At 43.8% G+C, this 19,997-nt stretch overlaps 1 protein-coding gene across 1 annotated transcript in view; it reads left to right on the top strand.

Moving 5' to 3' along the window:
• The window catches only part of LOC120931600, a 121,084-nt gene extending 102,287 nt beyond the window's left edge, over positions 1-18,797 (top strand). The window contains exons 3-4 of the mRNA XM_040343209.1: positions 17,219-17,272; positions 18,684-18,797. Coding sequence (XP_040199143.1) covers positions 17,219-17,272; positions 18,684-18,797 — 168 coding nt within the window. The remainder of the gene's footprint in view (positions 1-17,218; positions 17,273-18,683) is intronic.
• The last annotated feature ends 1,200 nt before the right edge of the window (positions 18,798-19,997 follow it).

The following is a 19,997-nucleotide window of genomic DNA, read 5'->3' as shown; positions in this document are numbered from 1 at the left end:
GGACAACTTCACCACATCAAAGGGACGATGGACTGGGCCATGTACTGTGAAATCTTGGGTGAGATCCTCCTTCTCTCAGCCAGGGCACTGAAAATGGGTCATGGATGGGTATTCCAGCATGCAAATGATCCAAAACACATGACCAAGGCAACAAAGGAGTTGCTCAAGAAGAAGCACATTAGGGTCATGGAGAGGCCTAGCCAGTCTCCAGACCTTAATCCCATAGAAAATATGTGAAGGGAGCTGAAGGTTCAAGTTACAAAACGTCAGCCATAAAATATTAATGGCTTGGAGAGGATCTGCAAAAAGGAGTGGGACAAAATCCCAACTACAAGAATCGTTTGACTTCTGTGATTGCCAACAAGGGTTTTGCCACCGAGTACTAAGTCTTGGTTTTGCAAAGGGGTCAAATACCTATTTCACTCTTTAAAATGCAAATCAATTTATAACTTTTTTGAATTGCGTTTTTCTGATTTTTTTTGTTGTTATTCTGGCTCTCACTGTTAAAATAAACCTACCATTCAAATTATAGACTGGTCATTTCTTTGTTAGTGGGCAAACGTACAAAATCAGCAGTGGATCAAATACCTTGTTCCCTCACTGTATAAGTGCCACCGATCAATGCCCATCAGTGCCTATTAGTGCCACCTATCAGTGCCCATCAGTTCAACCAATCTGTTCAGCCTCATTAGTGCCTCCTGATCAGTGCCCACCAATGCCGCCTCATCAGTGCCCATGAGTGCCCATTAGTGCAGCCTATCAGTGCCCATCAGCGCCACCTCATCAGTGCCCATCAGTGAAGGAGAAAAACTACCGGTTTACAAAAAAAAAAAAAAATAACGAAATTTGAAAAACTTTGTTTGTTTTTTCAAAAGTTCGTTCTTTTTTGTCTATTTAGCAAAAGAGGTGATTAAATACCACCAAAAAAAAGCTCTATTTGTGTGATTTAAAAAAAAATAAAAGTGTAATTTGGGTACATTGTCATTCAAGGTACGAGAGCGCTGAAAGCTGGAAATTGGCCTAGTCAAGAAGGGGGTGCCCAGTAAGCAAGTGGTTAATAAAGCAATCCTAATTGTTAAAGAAGAAAAAAAAAGTACGAGTCAGCACCAAGTCAGATCTTTCAACAAAAAATTCTTTAAATGTAAATATTAGTAACAATCAGCTTACTTGCCTGATATCAAATGCCTTACTATATTTACATGCAAGTATCATTTGCTCAGCAGAAAAAAAGAAGTTTGCCTTCACAAGACAGCTAGTAAAGGCAGTGGAAGTTACCAGCGAACAGCAAGAAGAGATGGGCTGCTGTTAGAATTTTTGGCACCTGACTGGTATTTCACTGGAGTGGCGAGAAAAAAATAAAATGGCATGTGTTGCTATTGATGGTAACAGGAAAAACATCACAAGGATAATATATATAATTTTTATTTTTTTCAAAAAAGGGGCAATTGCAGGCAGATTCTTCTGGAGTGCTAAAGCGCCTTGTTGCTATTAGATAATCAAAGATGTGAGATGATGATAAATTATCATCATGTGTTTCATTCCAAAATCCATTTTGTAAATGAAATGCACTATATACCTCTAGTGTCTGGCATGATGTGAGGTTCTACATTCAGAGAAGGGGGGGTCAAGGAACATGGGTGCATTGTAGGTGGAGGATTGAATTCATGACATCTGAAGTTCATGGGGGGTTGGGAATATTGGACTTATGGTTCATTGTCGGATGTGGGAGAGTTGGGCATGGCAAGGTTTTGTAGAATGGATGGATAATGTACAGATGCCCATTTCTTGCACTAGCATAATTGACCTTCCTGATTCACCTCTGGATGCAGAGAGAGCTCATACAAGAGCAAATGTATTTGATTCTGTTTATGACATGTTGATGATGGAATCATTTATTTTCAAGTTAAACATAACTATCAACAAGCATGGATTCTGCGGGATTATCCCGCACTGACTGCATATTCCCGCAGTCCCGCAAAAGGGATACATTTCCCGCACTGAGAGGATCCAAGCTCACCCTCCCCCCACTCTGTATTGTAGGAGGAGGCGGGCGGAGCTGAATGGGCATTACTGCTGGAGGAGGCGGGTGGAGCTAAATGGCAGCCTATAGGAGGAGGCGGGCGGAGCTGAATGGCAGCTGTACTGTAGGAGGAGGCGGGCGGAGCTGAACGGCAGCCGTACTATTGGAGGAGGTGGGCGTAGCTGAATGGGCAGTACTGCTGGAGGATGACTGCTGAGGAAGGTGAGAGGCATCCACTTCATCCCCCCCCGCTCAAAAACAACGACCCCCCCCTCAACAGACCCCCCCCCTGCTCAACAACTTCGATTCCCCCCCGCTCAACAACTTCAAATCCCCCCGCTCAACAACTGTCCCGCAGTGGACTTTTTAAATGTTGGGAGGTATGCTATTTCTAAAATTTACAACACGCTACTACGCATAATGTACATAGGTACAGATATAGGCCCGGATCCACGAAGCAGTTACGCTGGCGTATCTATTGATACGCCGCGTAACTTCTAGGTTGCTCCGGCGTATCTTTGTTTTGTATCCACAAAACAAGATACGCCTGAAGCTGGGCTAGATCCGACTGATGTACGTCTTAGTACGCCGTCGGATCTAAGGTGCATATTTACGCTGGCCGCTAGGTGGCGCTTCCGTTGATTTCCGCGTCCAGTATGCAAATTAACTAGATACGCCAATCCACAAACGTACGTCCGCCTGGCGCATTTTTTTCCGTCATTTACGTAAGGCTTTTTTCTGCGTAACGTTAACCCTGCTCTATGAAGCATACGCAATGTGAAGTATGGACGTCGGGCCAGCGTCGAATTTTCCGTCGTTTGCGTAAAACGTTTGCGAATAGGGCTTTGCGTAAATTACGTTCACATCGTCTAGGCATTGAGCGGGCGTAATTTAATTTGAAAATTCGACGTGATACTGAGCATGCGCGCGCATGTGCCGTACGATAAAAGCGTAATTTACATGGGGTTAAGCTTATTTTACATAAAACACGCCCCCCTGTTCATCATTTGAATTCTGCACCCTTACGCCGGGAGATTTACGCTACGCCGCCGTAACTTTAGAGGCAAGTGCTTTGTGAATACAGCACTTGCCTCTCAAAGTAGCGGCGGCATAGCGTAACTACGATACGCTACGCCTGCCTAAAATTACGACGCGCTACGTGGATCTGGCCCATAGTGTATAAGACTTTCCTGCATGCAGGGCACAGAAATGCTGCACATGACATCAGATTACATGACCAAATACAAGAGAATGATGAGGGAATTGTCAATTTTCTTTACACTATCCATGACAAGTTTATATGGGCAACTTTGATGTAAAGGCAAGAGTAATGTTTAACTTTAAAAAAAAATCTATGTTGGGGAATGGGGATTCTGCATGAATCATTTCAGTGTATTGTTGTTGTTGTATATTACACTAGAGGGCGTAAGATAGTAAGGCTGATGGATTTGTCTTACAAATGTTGGTTTCATTGTACTCATTTTTCAGTATGTGACACACATTTCCTCCATGCTACGTTCCACAGAAGCATGCTGTAAACAACTACATCTGCAAAGTATTGCCTTCTTCCATCATGCACTGCTTGTCACGATAAGGTTGAAATTGTATTTCAAATATCAGGCCATTTCCAAAATTTGTACATATGTACATCCTTTTTACAATTTACTATGCAGCAAATTAATGGTCCCTAGCCATCATCAAACAAAAGGCTTTACATCTTGTGTAGAATTTAGGAAAATATACTTAGTAGTCACTACCCACACTTTTCAATGTAGCTGGTACCTGTAATTATGCATTATTATTGTATCTTCAATGTAAGAATGCTTACTGTGTTTATGGAGGATCGTTTTGCTATAAACTGGTAGCAATGAGCTTATGGCTAATGTCCCTGAAAGACAGAAGAAACCAGTGGTTAATCCAGCCCACCAGTGGCTACAAATAAGTCAAATTTATAATTTAAATCTATAATTTTTATAGTTTAAATCTATTAATTTTGGTTGAACTGAACATATAAGCGCCTAGATCTTTATTATAGAAGCCATTACCCATGCGTTGCATTAAAATTACTATTATTATTATTATTATTATTATTATACAGGATTTATATAGCGCCAACAGTTTACGCAGCGCTTTACAACATCAGGGAAGACATTATAGTTACAATACAATTTAATACAGGAATGATCAGAGGGCCCTGCTCATTAGAGCTTACAATCTAGAAGGGAGGGTCAAGTGGAACAGAGGGTAGTAGATGTGGGGGGTGATCAGGTGGGCAAAGTTAAAATACAGTTGTTAGATGTGGGTAGGATAGGCTTCTCTGAAGAGGAGGGTTTTCAGGGATCCTCTAAAAGCTAATAGAGAAGGAGATAGACGGATAGTTTGGGGTAAGGAGTTCCATAGGCTTGGAGAGGCTCTGGAAAAGTCCTGTAGACGAGCATGGGAGGAGGTGATGAGAGAGCTAGAGAGCAGGAGGTCTTGAGAAGAACGAAGAGAACGATTAGGTTGGTATTTGGAGACTAGGTCAGTGATGTAGCTGGGGGCAGAATTGTGGATGGCTTTGTAGGTATTAATGTGTATATTTATTTTTAAATAAAGTAGAGATGGATTAGAACCCCTGCCAGGTGTGCTATTGTCGTCTGTGCTCCCACTAGGGAGATTCACCCTCTCTAGTTATCCTGTTTACCATTATCACCAGAAGTAAAAGTAAACAAACAAAAAAAATCCCAAATCCAGAACATTATTAGTGAGGATATCTTCCACTAGTGGTGGCCCCAGTGACATCTAGGGATTTCTTCATTTTAGAGCTGTTCTCTCACTTTTCCTAATTGGACACAGATGGCAAAAATATAACTTACTGGGGTTATACCCTCCCCTTACTATACTTAGGCCTCGTACACACGACCGAGAATCTCATCAGGAAAAACCCGTTGTTTTCCCAGATGAGATTCTTGGCAAGAAACTCTTGCCGCCCAAGTGTACAGACTTTCGTTTCAAAAGAACCGCAGTTCTCTTGAAAGGAAAGAACGCGGTGACGTCATCGCTTACGACGAGCATGCGCTCTTTACATTCGATGCCGTCGCCGCCATCTTGCTTCACCCTACCTATGCCATGGAAGCTACCACGCATGCGTCAAAGTCATTTCGAGCATGCGCGGGTTTCCACAACGACAGGTAAGTATACACACTCGCGGTTCTCTTTTTTTTCTCGTCGAGATTCTGGCCAGATTTCCTGACGATAAACCTGAATGCTTCATACACATGAACGGTAATCTCGGCAAGAAGCAGTTATCTTGTTGGTTTTTCCAGAGAAAACCGGTCGTGTGTACGAGGCTTACCTTACTTACAATATGAAAAAAAAGGAGGGGAGAAAAAAAGTTTTGAATTTAATTCTGCTTTAACCACTTCCAGACCTGCGCACGACGATGTACGTCCTATTTTTAAAGACGGATATCTCGGTAACGGCAGCAGCTGCTGTCACAACCGAGGTATCCATCTTTAGTGTGCGCGGTCTGGAATCCGATAATGGCGGTCTCCGCGGCGGATTCACCGCGAAATCGCCGTTATCGGTGGCGGGAGAGGGGCCTCCCCCCTCCCGCCGCTCTCCCGCGCCCTCCGCCACTTACCGGAGCCGTCGGTAGCGGCGGAGGCGATCGGATGCTGTCGGCTGGTGAGCGGGGACGAGACTGAAGGAAAAATCTCCTTCGCCCGTCCCCATAGCTCGGCTGGGCGGAAGTGACGTCAAAACGTCAGTCCCGCCCAGCCTCTTAAAGAGACAAATTTTTTTTTTGGTCATTTGAAAAAATGACATTTTTTATTTTTTTTCTATTTTTTGCATTTAAGCCCAAATATGAGATCTGAGGTCTTTTTGACCCCAGATCTCATATTTAAGAGGACCTGTCATGCTTTTTTCTATTACAAGGGATGTTTACATTCCTTGTAATAGGAATAAAAGTGATAATTTTTTTTTTTTTTTTTCAGTGTTAAAAATTCTAAAATAAATAAAAATAAATGCGAAAAGCAAAAAAAAATTTTTTTAAAGCGCCCCGTCCCGACGAGCTCGCGCGTAGAAGCGAACGCATACGCGAGTAGCGCCGACATATGAAAACGGTATTCAAACCACACAAGTGAGGTATCGCCGCGATCGTTAGAGCGAGAGCAATAATTTTAGCCTTAGGCCTACTCTGTAACTCAAAAAATGCAACCTGTAGAATTTTTTAAACGTCGCCTATCAAGATTTTTAAGGGTAAAAGTTTGACGCCATGCCACGAGCGGGCGCAATTTTTAAGCGTGACATGTTGGGCATCATTTTACTCGGCGTAACATTATCTTTCAAAATATATAAAACAATTGGGCCAAATTTATTGTTGTCTTATTTTTTAATTCAAAAAAGTGAATTTTTTCCAAAAAAAGTGCGCTTGTAAGACCGCTGCGCAAATACGGTGTGACAAAAAGTATTGGAATGACCACTATTTTATTCTCTAGGGTGTTAGAAAAAAAAAATATATAATGTTTGGGGGTTTTAAGTAATTTTCTAGCAGAAAAAAATGTTTTAGTCTTGCAAACACCGAATCTGAAAAACACCTAAGGTCTGGAAGTGGTTAACCAGTTTCTGCCTGCGCTGTAGCGGAAAGACAGCTACAACCCGGGCTTACAGTGCTGGGAGGGCGTTCATGGACTCATGGACATCCTCCCGTGATCGTGCTTCCCTTAGGACACAGCTGATAACAGATCAAGGTAAAAGGCCAATCACAGCTTCCGGAGGGAGGGAGCACTCGACCCCCCCTTTCCTAACCTGTCAGGCTATATATATACTCAGATAAGTGTCTGGTATGGCTTTTTGGGGGGCCCTATGCCGTTTAAAAAAATAAGTTGCCGTGGTGTTCCCCTTACACCGTTTTTTCACATTTAGGAGTTGCCAGCAATGTTTTTTTTCCCATTCAACTGTAAGCAGGGAAGCCCGCTGACAGCTGATGACTGATCTGTTAACGATGTGGTGACCAGCTTCCCGACCCACTCCTTAACAACCAGCTATTCACTGTTCCCTGATTGGGCAGGTGCAGTGCTTCAGCCAATCAGGGCTTAGAATGCACTGTGCAGTGCATTGTGGTGCGTTCAGTGGGACATTTTGGGTGTTCGAGCTGTTCGGTGCCGAACCAATGCTTGGCCCCGAACTGTTCGCCCATAGTAGTAGAGTAGAGGTACTGCTACATGGAGGTAGTAAGTGGTGAGTTCTGCGAATCTGACCTCTTCCTCTTCCTTGCGTTTCTCTTTCACCCCTGCCTCTTTCCTTTCTCTTTCACCTTTTCCTTTTTTCTCACTGCGCTAGTGGCTCATCTTGCAGCAGGTAGTAAAGTGGCTGTTAAAAACGTTCCTCTTCTTACACCACTCAGGTGCAGAGTCAGTTTTCTGAATCATTTATGTTTGAATAGTGTAGCAAAACAGGCAGATATTGTATACAGGCAAGAAATTACCTTTTAAAAAATGACTGATCACTTATGCCCAGAGTATAGCTTTGAAATGACACTGGTTTAGAAACAGGGCTCAAGTCCTGCAGGAACGCGTGGGAACAGAGTTCCTGCACTTTTTTCACAGCAGGAACTTAGTTCCCTTTGCAGGACTAGAGCAGCCAAGAGCAGCCGAGCCGCCCGAGCCAATCCTTCACTAAGCGGCCATGCCCAGCTCGAGTCACTGTCAGGGGCAGGCGAACCTTAGTAATCCTTTATGTTACTGGCTGCTTCCTGTATATGGATTAATTGGGTAGTGTGCGGGTATTCCTTCACTTCCTCGATGCCGCAATGTCTCCTGGGAGCTTTTGTCATTGTTCCCAGGAGACATTGCGGAGGTCTGCCGCGAGTTATCACGGGATTTAGAAAGAACTTGCTTCTTTCTAAATCCCGCAATAACTCGCGGCAGACCTCCGCAATGTCTCCTGGGAACATTGACAAAAGCTCCCAGGAGACATTGCGGCATCGAGGAAGTGACGGAATACCCGCACACTACCCCGATGAATCCATATACTGGAAGCGGCCAATAACATAAAGGATTACTAAGGTACAGTGGATCAAAAAAAAAAAAAACATGCGGTTTAGTATTTATGCATATGAGCGTATCATTTTATTTTTTTTGGTGGGGAAGTAGATCTTGGGTGGGAGTTCCCACACTTTTTTCCCCAGGACTTGACCCCTGTTTAGAATGAATATTTAATATAGGATTGTGGCCACTGGAACTAGAAAATGCTCCAGCATCAGTGGGAGTAAACAATGGCTCAGACTTTGTGGGAGGAATAGTGTCCATTCTTTGGTGTCAGTGGAAGGGATAGTGCCCCATCGTTGGTGTCAGTAAAAGGGATAGTGCCCCATCTTTGGTGTCAGCGGAAGGGATAGTGTCCCATCTTTGGTGTCAGTGGGAGGAATAATGCCCCAGTTTTAATGTCAATGAGGGCAACAGTGCCCCATTGTTAGTTGCCATAGAAGCAATAGTGCTCCATCATTGGTGTCAGTTGAAGGAATAGTGCTCCATCATGCCTTACTGTATATTACTGGGAGGAATGGTGCGTTTGAAGACCACTGGTTTAGTGTCACCATAAAAAAGAGTTTACAATGTCTGTATATATATTTTTGTTCCCAGAAAAGGTGACAACCTTTCTTCACACAGGTAATTTATAATTTAATTCAGCAACAAGACTATCAAGAAGTATGCAGTAAATTATAATTAACTATAAAATGTAAAAGGAAGCAAGTGTAATTTAATTAATTAGACTTGTATTTCATGCCAGCGTAATCAACGTTAAAAAGGAAAATTTATATGAAATACTTACCGTAATTTTCCTTTCCTGATGGACTCCATGGCAGCCTACGTGTGGGTTAATCCCGCCTCTCATACCTCATAGGACCCTACTCCCATAAAGCTTTGCTTCTCCTAATAGACTGTGTTCCGTAATATAGCCTACTCCAGCAAAGGGGAGGGAACTCCGGCTGCCATGGAGTCCATCAGGAAAGGAAAATTACGGTAAGTATTTCATATAAATTTTCCTTTTTCCTGACAGACTCCATGGCAGCCTACGTGTGGGAAATAACTAGCCAAACACACCCGGGTGGGCAAATTGCTGGTTAAAGAAAAAGTTTTAATTGACATTGTCAACAGATAAAACATGTAAACCAAAATTAACCGACGATAAGGAAGCCGGTTCCAAGCAGTAGTGCGTCATAAATGTATTCAGTGATGACCAAGAGGCCGCTCTGCAGATAACTTCCGGAGAGACGTGTCGGGCAGCCGCCCACGACGTAGCCATGCCCCGAGTAGAATGGGCGGTTACCGCTTCCGGTGGAGCCAAACCCTTCGCTTTATAAGCCCCTTGGATTGCCTGTACAATCCATGCTGCAATAGATCTAGGGGAAGCACGCATTCCCTTGTTCTTTCCATGAAATGAAATAAATAGATGATCGGATTGCCGAAAAGATGCTGTAGCTTCCAGATATTGTTTTAATACATTCCCAACATCCAAAGGATGAATTTCAGAGTCCTCAGAAGAACGAAAGATGGGAAGGACGATCTCTTGGTTCTCATGGAAGACTGATGTAACTTTAGGTTTGTGACCTAGCATAGGAATCAGGACTACCCGGTCCGGGAAGAACGTAAGAAAAGGTTCCTTACATCCCAATGAGCCAATTTCCGAAACCCTTTTCGCTGAAGTCATGGCCACTAGAAAGACCGTTTTAAGAGAAAGATCTTTGATTGGTTGTTGGTCTGAATTCTGTATGTTTGAGAAAAAATCCAGAACTAGCGGAAGATCCCATTTGGAGAATCTTGGCTTTCTTAGAGGTCTCAGTCGGATAGCTCCTCTGAAAAACTGTCTGACGAGAGTGTGAGTGGCCCAGGATATCCCGGTGAATGCGGAGATAGCCGAGACTTGGACTCTTAGTGAGCTTACAGATAGAGGTAGCTCAAGACCCGTCTGAAGAAAACCCAGAATGTCCTGAATTCTGGGATTATTAGGAGAACCGTCCATAGAAGTGGTATAGTCAGAGAATTTTGACCATATCCTTTGGTAGATTCTGTTAGTACTTGGTCTCCTAGCGTTCAATAGGGTGGAGATGGCTCCGCTTGGACAACCTAACGCTTCCAACCTTCCCCTTTCAAGAACCAGGCCATCAGATGTAGATGGGTTGGACATGGATGAGGAGTTGATCCTTGTAGCAGGAGATCTGATCTGGATGGAAGAGGAACTGGATCCCGGAAGCTCAGCTGAAACAGTAATGGGAACCACGGCCTGTTGGGCCAGTATGGGACTATTGCCACTATCTCGACTTCCTCCCACCTGAGTCTCGAAAGAAACTGGAGGATGACTGGAATTGGAGGGAAGGCATAGGCTCTGCGAAACCTCCACTGATCCGTTAGAGCATCCACCCCGAAGGCCTGGGGACAGCGACATCTGGTGTAGTACTTCTCCAGCTTGAAATTGCATGGGGATGCAAACAGATCCACTTCTGGTGAAAAATCCAGTGACAGGATCCAACTGAAAATCTCGTTGTGGAGAGACCACTCGTTGTTGTCGAGGGATGTCCTCGACAGAAAATCCGCCTGTAGATTCTGAGATCCGGGGAGATATACCGCTGTCAAATCCTTCAAGTGTGTCTGCGCCCAAGACATAATTGGATTCACCTCCTTCAGTAGAGACAGACTGCGAGTACCACCCTGTCTCTTGATGTACGAGACTGCTGACGTATTGTCCATCCTTAGGAGGACTGAAGACCCCTTTATCAGGTGTAGAAAAGCTTGTAGGGAACAGAAGGCTGCGCGAAGTTCCAGCACATTGGACACGATTTTCTGGGACGGAAAGTCCCACTTCCCTTGGGCTACTTCCTTCAGGCAGAGAGCCCCCCAACCTGTGTTGCTGGCATCTGACGTGATCGTGATCCAAGATACAGGAGCTAGGGAATGGCAATTGAGGAGATTTTTCCTTAGTAGCCACCAGGAAAGACTTTCCCGCATGTGTGACGTTATCCGGATCAATTGGTTTTGTGATCTCGGGTCCCACTGTTGAAGAAACCCCTTCTGGAAGGGCTGCATCTTCCACTGTGCCCATCTCACCATCGGAGTTGTGGAGACCATGGTGCCTATAATGTTGAGGCATTGTGAGGCTTTCAGGAAAGGAGACTCTAGAGCGCAACGGATCCTGTCGCGAACAACTGGTATTTTCTCCAGGGGCAAAGAGATGGTACTTAGTGATGTATTGAATTGGGCCCCGAGAAATATCAGTGATTGTGTTGGTACTAGGTGACTCTTCTCCTTGTTCAGTAGCCAGCCAAACTCGGTCAGAATCGATATGACCAGATCCCGGTGCGTCAATATTTGCTCCTTGTTTTGCGATAGCAGTAGTAGGTCGTCTAGGTAGTGGTGTAGACGAACGCCTCTGGTTCTGATCAGGGCTACAACAGCTAGTAAGAGTTTTGAGAATACCCGTGGGGATGTTGTGAGTCCAAACGGGAGACAAACGAATTGGAGGTGAATATTGCCTACTGCGAACCGCAGATACTTCTGAAATTCCATTGCTATGGGCACATGAAAGTAAGCATCTTTCAGATCTATGGCCACAAGCCAGTCGCCTGGTTGAACTGCTTGCCGGTTCGTGAGCAGCGATTCCATTTTGAACTTCTCTTTTTTGATAAAGGTGTTCAGATGTGTCAGGTCTATCACTGGTCTCCAGGAACCTGACTTTTTTTGGACCAGGAAAAGGGGTGAATACATCCCCTGGAACCTCTCGGCCGTTGGGACATGTATAGCGGCACCTTGAGCCACAAGAGAGCTCGTGTAGGACAGGAGGACTTGTCTTTTTTCTTCTGAGCATGGAATTGTTGTGTGAATGACTTGAAGAATAGGGGGTTCTGTAAAAATCCAGGAATGGCCTGTAGATATTGTTTTTACTGTCCAGAAATCTTTTATTGAGGCTGCCCAGACATGCTTGAACTGGAAGAGACGAGCCCCGACTCTTTCCGTCTGGGCCGGCTCTATATCAAAAGGACTTAGGAGCCTCACGTCCACCAGAAGAAGGGCTTTTTGCTGGCTTCTGACCAGAGGGTTGGTTTCTTCTCCAATTCCTCCTAAAATCACGTCCAGGTCTGTACCGACGGGCCTCCCTTGCCCGATCTTGATCTTGCCTGGGAAAGAATTTTTTCTGTCCATACGGACGACGATCCTGGGGAAGGAACCCTGACTTACCCCCTGTGGCTCGGGTGATGGCATCATCTAGTTTGTTCCCAAACAGGGAAGAACCCAAAAAGGGTATCTTGCACCATGCCTGTTTAGAGGCAGGGTCAGCCACCCAAGGGCGTAGCCACAGGGCACGCTTGGCTGTGACAGAGGAAAGCATGACCCGAGACACTAGACGTATAAGGTCAAGGGAAGCCTCCCCTAAGAAGACTGAAGCCATCTTTAGTTCTTGGACTGGGATGCTTCCAGATATGTCTTCAGAGACACAAGATAACACAGTGTCCATTTCACCTGTCCAGGCCTCCATTGCTTTTGACAGGGCTGCCAGCGCTAGGGCTGGTTTACAGGCCATGCCTGCTGTAATATAAATTCGCTTTTAGTCAGTGTCTATTTTCCTCTCCAGACCATCTTTAAAGGAAACGGTGTCTTCCAAAGGGAGAGTAACGTGTTTCACCAGTCTCATCAAGGCCGCATCGACTAGAGGAGCTGACTCTAAATGACTCACCTCTTCACTTTTGAATGGGTATAACTTCGCTATCTTGGATAGTAAAGAATTTTTCTTGTCTGAACCAGACCATTCCTCCATAATTACATCTCCTAGCTCACCAAGGAGGGGAAAGTTTGGGCGGTCTTTCTTAAGCTGGCTAAAGAACTTTGCTTGGAAGGTGCTTCTACTGGATCCTCCCATTTTAAAGCGTCCTTGACTGCTTTCACCAATGTTGGGACCAGGGAAAAATCAAAACCAGCAGCATAATGGACATTTTCCATTTCACTTTCTGAGGAAACACTTGGAGAGCGGTTGACTCTAGAGGGCCCCGCAACTTCAGGATCATCCTGTACCAGGACTGGGGATGGTTCAACAGGAGGAACAACCGCTTGGGCGGAAGTAGAGATGTTCAAGGATTCTTGGACCACTCTTCTGACCAGGGCTTCAACCTGCTGGTCCTCGCCCCCTCTTTCCCTTACAGCACGGGAATAACATGGCTCACAGAGGGATTTTCCTTCTGGGACCTGAGCTCTACATCCCCAACAGGAATTCCTTTCAGAATGACTGGAGTGACGGTGAGAGTGGTGACCAGACGAGGATCTAGAACCTTCTCTATAATGCTAAGATGAAGATCTAGAGCTTCTAGAACTTGAATGATGTTTTTGTGGTTGAACTTCAATAACATCTTCACGTGCTATTATTTGAGGAATAGACCTGGAGGGACTGGAAACAAAAGAGACAAAATACAATTTTTTTTTTTTTTTTTTTTTTAAACCAAAACCCATAGAAAAACAGGCAGAGGGAATAAAATTCCATCCTACCTGCAGCGTAAGGTTTGGCCACAGGGGGGCGGTGACACATCCATAGCGGTGAGGAAACAGTACTAAAAAAGAAACCAACAGGAACCGTGCATCAGGCAAAAGGACCCAAAATCACAGTGCTTACATAAGGCATAAAAGAGCAGTCTCCTACCTTGATCCACAGCCAAGAGAGATACACCTAGACCGTCAGGGATGTGCCACCATATAGCTGTGTTTGACAGCTATTTAAACTTGCCGCCCTGTCGATGACGTCACCGCGCACCGGCGTGCGCATGCGCGGTGAACCTGCGTCACCTCGTCGGCCTCGCGCGCATGCGCGATCGCGGCTAGCTAGACCAAGGAGCTCACACACAGCCAAGCCTCGTTCCCAGAACGAGGCGTGCGCGTGCGCAGACCACTAGCAAGCGGCGAAGCTGGAACACACTGCGCTCCAGCGGCCATACCTGGAAGGGAAAAGACAGACTACACACAAAAACTGGCTGCCATGATAGGTAAGAGGATAAGTTTATACATTACCACCTTTAGGAAACCCATGATCCGGCCTGGACAAGGAAGCCACCGCTGCTTACTCTGCAAGGTCTGGTAATTTAGAGACCCCCTGCTAATAGCCAGGGTATGTGGTCAAATAATCGCTTACCTGCCAGTGGCAGGCTAGTAAGCATAAAAAAAGGGGTACCACAGACAAAAAATGTCCATCCAGCTAATAGCTGAGATTTGTAGGACTTCAGAGCCACCAGGCATGGGAATCAGGGACTAAAAAAGGTTTTTCTTTAAACAAACGATTACTTCGGTCCTAGGAGGAGGACAAAAAAGGAACACAGTCTATTGGGAGAAGCAAAGCTTTATGGGAGTAGGGTCCTATGAGGTATGAGAGGCGGGATTAACCCACACGTAGGCTGCCATGGAGTCTGTCAGGAAATACAATTAAAGCAGTTTGGGTGGAAGGAGTTAGATATTTACAAGCATGTTTTCTCGGTTCTAATGATCGGCTAATTTCACATTACTGAACATAGTGCACCCCCTAAGTTAAACTAAATATGGAAATATTTTGACATGCAGTGACTGATTAATAAAATGTGGAGTGAGGTGAAATGAACACAAACATCCAAGTGCAGGGAAATTTGAAAATACTGAGCTTCGCTTGCTCATAGGTGCATATTTGCCCTCCTTCTGAATATGCTATTTCGCTGGCTTTTTTGGGCCTTAGTACTTTGAGCTATTGACTCAGTACAAGCATGCAGTTGTCAGCTTTAGCTGATTCAGTGTTAGTAAAAGACAATTTGCGTTTTTCTGTCTGTTACAGCGTGATGAATGTGCTTACTCCATTTTGAACGGTAGTTTTACAAGAAAGAGCGCTCCCGTCTCATAACTTGCTTCTGAGCATGCGCGGATTTTTCACGTCGTTTTAGCCCACACACGATAATTTTTTACAACCCGAAAAACGACATAGTTTAAAACGTCGTTAAAAAATGCAGCATGTTCAAATTTTTTTTGTCGTTTTTCAGAACCCGAAAAATGATGTGAAGCCCACACACGATCATTTTAAATGACATTTTTTTAAAACATAGTTTTTTTACATGCCGAAAAATTATCGCGTGTACGCGGCATCAGAAACTATTGACGCCTTTAGATCAGTTTACAGCAAGGCAACCAGCATTTCCAGAAAGAGTTCAGTGCACTAGGAGAACACACTGGAGACAAACATTCTCAGCAGTGCTTTAAAATGTGGATTGTGGCAAGCAGCAGACGAGATGACATTCTTACCTAGTTGGGTGGAGCAGAAAAAAAAAGTAAATAAAAAAAGTAGATTGTAGAAAGTTCTTTGTAGATTAGATTAGATTATGGGAAGAATTTATTGTTGGAGCCAAGGTACAAAGCATTTTGGGGAATTTATCTTGTTCATTACCTTTCCAATATATATATATAGCCACTAGTAATAATCACTGTCTTCTCCTGGCGGGGACGGCTTCCCCACCCGTCCCTGACGAGAGCAGACAATGGCTCTGCAGGAGGGATTTCCCTGTCAGCGCTGTCTGTATTGATGGGAGAATTGTGCAAAGAAATTTGCACCGCCAATAGCCTAGCTTTAGTCATATGCCCTGTACACACGATCGGTCAATCCAATGAGAACGGTCTGATGTATTTTTCCATCAGTTAACCGATGAAGCTGACTGATGGTCAGTCGTGCCTACACACCATCTGTTAAAAAAATGATCATGTCAGAACGCGGTGAAGTTCAATGCTTCCAAGCATGCGTCGACTTGATTCTGAGCATGTGTGGATTTTTATCCGATGGACGTGCCTACAAACGATCGTTTTTTTTTCTATCGGTTAGGTATCCATCGGTGAATTTTAAAACAAGTTTCACATTTTTTAACCTATGGATGAATAACCAATGGGGACTACACACGATCGGTTTGGTCTGATGAAAACGGTCCATCAGACCGTTCTCATCGGATTGACCGATCGTGTGTACGCGGCAATAGAGATGATGGTTGGTGTGTTTGCCTACCAGGCTGAATATTTCTAGTCCTCCCCTTGGCCGAAGGAAGGGAGGCTGGTGTTATAGGGCACAGCTAGTATTACAGGGGACCTAGGAAGATGGGGCAAGGTACGCGCACATCGCCGCGTCATCGTTGCGGCGACGGCGCAGCTACGTCACCGTGTATCCTGTCCGCGCGGATTTCTGTTTGACAGAAGTCTCCGAGCGGACATGTCCGATGAAAACGGTCCACGGACCGTTTTCATCGGACAGATCCGGTCGTGTGTACGAGGCCTCAGAGAGGCATTTGTTGTTCTCGTTTAGCTCAGCTCACCGTCAGCGGCTACATGCTATTAGGGATGCATTCAGGCTCAGACAATGCCCCTAAACGCATGTAATCACTGGTTAGATCTAACCAAAAGAACAGATTCCTTAAAGTGGTAGTAAACTGAGCAAAGGAAAAAAAAAACTTTCCCCCATGCAAGGCAATGTTAAAATGTGCAGGGCTTTCATCTTCACCCAGTCTTCCTTCCAGGTTCACGGGTTCCAGCGGTTTCAAATGGCAGAGCCGCGATGACATCACTCCCACGCATTTGCACAGAGCTCTGAAGCAATGGCACGAGTATGCCGTTCCTTCACTGTGCATGCACCAGTGACATTACCGGCTGGCGGCTGCTACACAAGTAAATATCTCCTAAACATTGTATGTTTAGGAAATATTTAAAGTACCTACAGTTAGGCCTTATTAAATTGAGCACTCAGCACAAAAAGGGAAGGGGAAGGTGAGGGAGGGGAAAGGGGGACGGGGGGGGGGGGGGTGAGAGGGCAAAGGTAGAGGAGAGAGTAAAAGATCAGAAGGATGCAGGATCGACCCATATTGTTGTTTTATATGTAGTTGTTTTTGTTATTTATGTATATAAAATGTTGAACCTATTTTAAATGTGACTTTTTTTCTGTATGCTTATTGGCAATGAAATGTAAAATATATTTGTGTTTTAAAAAATGTAATAAAAAATAATTAATATTATAGGCTTACCTGTAGGTAAAAGATAAACAAAACGACTTTACTACCACTTCAATACTTTATTTCCTTCATTCCAAATACAATAACAGTATTTCAAATGCAGTTTTCAGTCTTTATCTGTTTCATATTTCAATGTACTGTATATGCATTCATGTTTTTCTTTTGCTTTCTTTCAGACAACCATATTCAGCACCTTAACCGTTGAGAAGTCACTATGCGAGACAAAACTGGTAGGAAATGCTTCTCATAGCAGATTCTGTAAAAAAATAGTCTTAAAATGTGCAGCTATTTATTTGCAAATATGTTTAACAACTTGTGTATACTTCAACCCTTTCCATCCCAGCCCCAGCGTCCCTTTTACTGGGTCTTTATGCCCAGGGGGCAGGAAGGACGGCCCAATATAATGACCACATTTTTGTCTGTCACAGTGGTTACATGATCGGGGGTTGGATCATGACTAGAGACTAAGAACTGCCTTCACACCTTAGCCACTGTGCTGGGAGCAGGCAGTACAGCATAGTCTCCTCGGCCACCTATGGATGCATATATGTGGCGTGAGGGCATTAAAGCCCACCCTCTTTGCCATTGCATATATGCACTACGTAGGTGGCAACTGGTTAAGCACATTGGGGTTGATTTATTAAAACTGGAGAGTGCAAAATCAGGTATAGCTGTGTGTAGAAACCAATCAGCTTCCATGTTTAAAGCAGGCCATACACGGTCAAATTTCAAAAAAGTTTATTTTCAAAATCAGAAAGTTCGTTTTTTTTGTGATCCGATGATGCCACCATTGATTTTCGAAATTCAGCCGACCAAACCTTCATGTTGCTACAGAAAATAATTTTCCTGGCCGGGAATATTATTTTTTCTCCGGGAATTTTCTTTTCTTGCACATGTTACATTTCTCGCACAATTCTCCCATCATTGATTAGAAAATTTTCAAAAAATTTCCAACATGTCCGATTCCTCAAATTTGATTGCCGCACGAAAATCGGCTGTTGCTGCAGCCCACTAACGGTGCGAAATTCGTACGAAAATTCTTTGATGCGATTTTTCAAAAAGAAAACTCTTTCAAAATTCGAACCATGTATGGCCCAGCTTTATTGTCAAAGCTTATTTAAACAAGCTGAAGTTAGAAGCTGATTGATAATGCTCAGCTGCACCAGATTTTGCACTCTCCAATTTTAGTAAATCAACCCTTGCTTTTTAGTAATCCTTTTCCTTGGAATACAGGTATGGTATACAGCAAGCCCCCTACTTACGAAAAAGTTCCGTTGCGGGAGCTCGTTCGTAAGTCCAACTTGTTCGTAAGTCCAAAAAAGTTCAGTGCTTGCAGACAAAGGCTGAGAGCGCTGATTAGTGTGTTCTGGTGGGGGGAGTCCCCCTGTCAGAACACAATAGCACACCAGGGGAATTCGCTGCACCAACATTGCTTGTGTTGGTACGGCGATCTGTCCTTTTTTTCATTCAGCCCACTGGGTTGAACGAAAAAAAAAAACTGTTGAAACACATGTTCGAAACAAGAACATTTCGTATGTAGGGGACTTACTGTACTGGGTTTGCTATATGGTTTCAGTTGCTTGACTCTGTTAAATATTTAGTTTCATTTGTTAAATAAACTTTCAAATGTAATGCTTTTAGGCAAATGTATTTACTGAATTTGGCCATGTAAATTTAAACCCAGGTGCCAATCTTCTTCTGGAAATGGGCAATAAACTTTGCTCCTTGCCTATGAATCATGTCTTCACAGGATGAAGACACATTGCCATTTGTGGTTCAGCTATTCATCTTGAGCTACAGTACACCATGCTGATACAGTATATCATTACATTGACTTCACTGGACCTTTGATTAAGAGCTTTTTTTGTCTTAATTCAACATAAAGTTCTGTTAGCAGATAAAAGTGCTGATGAATTCTGATATTCATATATTTATCAAGACAAGTTAGCTTTTGTAATCCTTAGGACTCATAATAATGTTATTCATTTTTAATGGTAAAAGACTGTGGGTATCAAGCTGCAATGGTAATTATCCCCAAGGCTAATCATGGTTATTAGATTTTGCTGAGAAGCATCTGAAATGCATTGTTAGTTCACGTACTTGCCTTTAATTTGCGACAAAGGGTTGATTTAATAAAGGCAAATAGTCGGTTTAATTTGCAAAGGAATTGTCCTCAGAGCTTAGTAAATGTGGTGAGGTAACACCAGGGCCGCCATCAGGAGGTCCCCAGGGCCCCGGATGGCAACCCCCCTTTTTTTTTATATATTTTTTTTTTAATTGTTACATATATTATTATTTTTTTATTATTATTATTAAAGGGCCCAGAGGGCCCCAGATGTCAACATTTAAGGGGGGCTTTTTTTATTTATTTTTTTATAAATGTTTATTTTTTAATTTTGTATATATATTTTTTTATTTATTTTTTATTAAAGGGCCCAGAGGTTTCTTTCTTTTTATTAAAGGGCCCAGAGGTCCCCAGGGCCCTGGATGGCTACCCCCTTTTTTTATATATATTTTTTTAATATATATTTTTCTTTATTTATTATTTTTTTGGAAAAGGGCCCCCCCCCCCCCCGCTTCCCAATTTGCGGCGGCAGCACCCCCCCTCCTGGTTCTCTGTGCTCCAGGGGGCCCAGACCTGAAGCTGTGTAAGGGGCCCCATAATTCCTGATGGCGGCCCTGGGTAACACTTTGCAAAGAATACCCAGTCAGGTGCAAGGAAAAAAAAAAAGTTTGTTTTTGCTTGCACATGATTGAATGATGGAGGCCACAAGAGCTTCACCTCATTTATTACGGTCTGGGGAAATTTTCCTTGCATAGTGCAACTTCCCTTTGCAAAGTCAACAGCCTATTTGCCTTTAGTACATCAACCCCAATCTGTGCTCCTACTTAAATAGTGCCCCTAACAGACTCTAATTGGGGCACTTACAGGAAGAAAGGAAGCATTTGTTTTAT

Source organism: Rana temporaria, chromosome 1 (assembly GCF_905171775.1).
Source record: "Rana temporaria chromosome 1, aRanTem1.1, whole genome shotgun sequence".
Taxonomy (NCBI): Eukaryota; Metazoa; Chordata; class Amphibia; order Anura; family Ranidae; genus Rana; species Rana temporaria.
The sequence above is the reverse complement of the archived record's forward strand: the minus strand, read 5'-3'. Positions and strand labels throughout refer to the sequence as shown.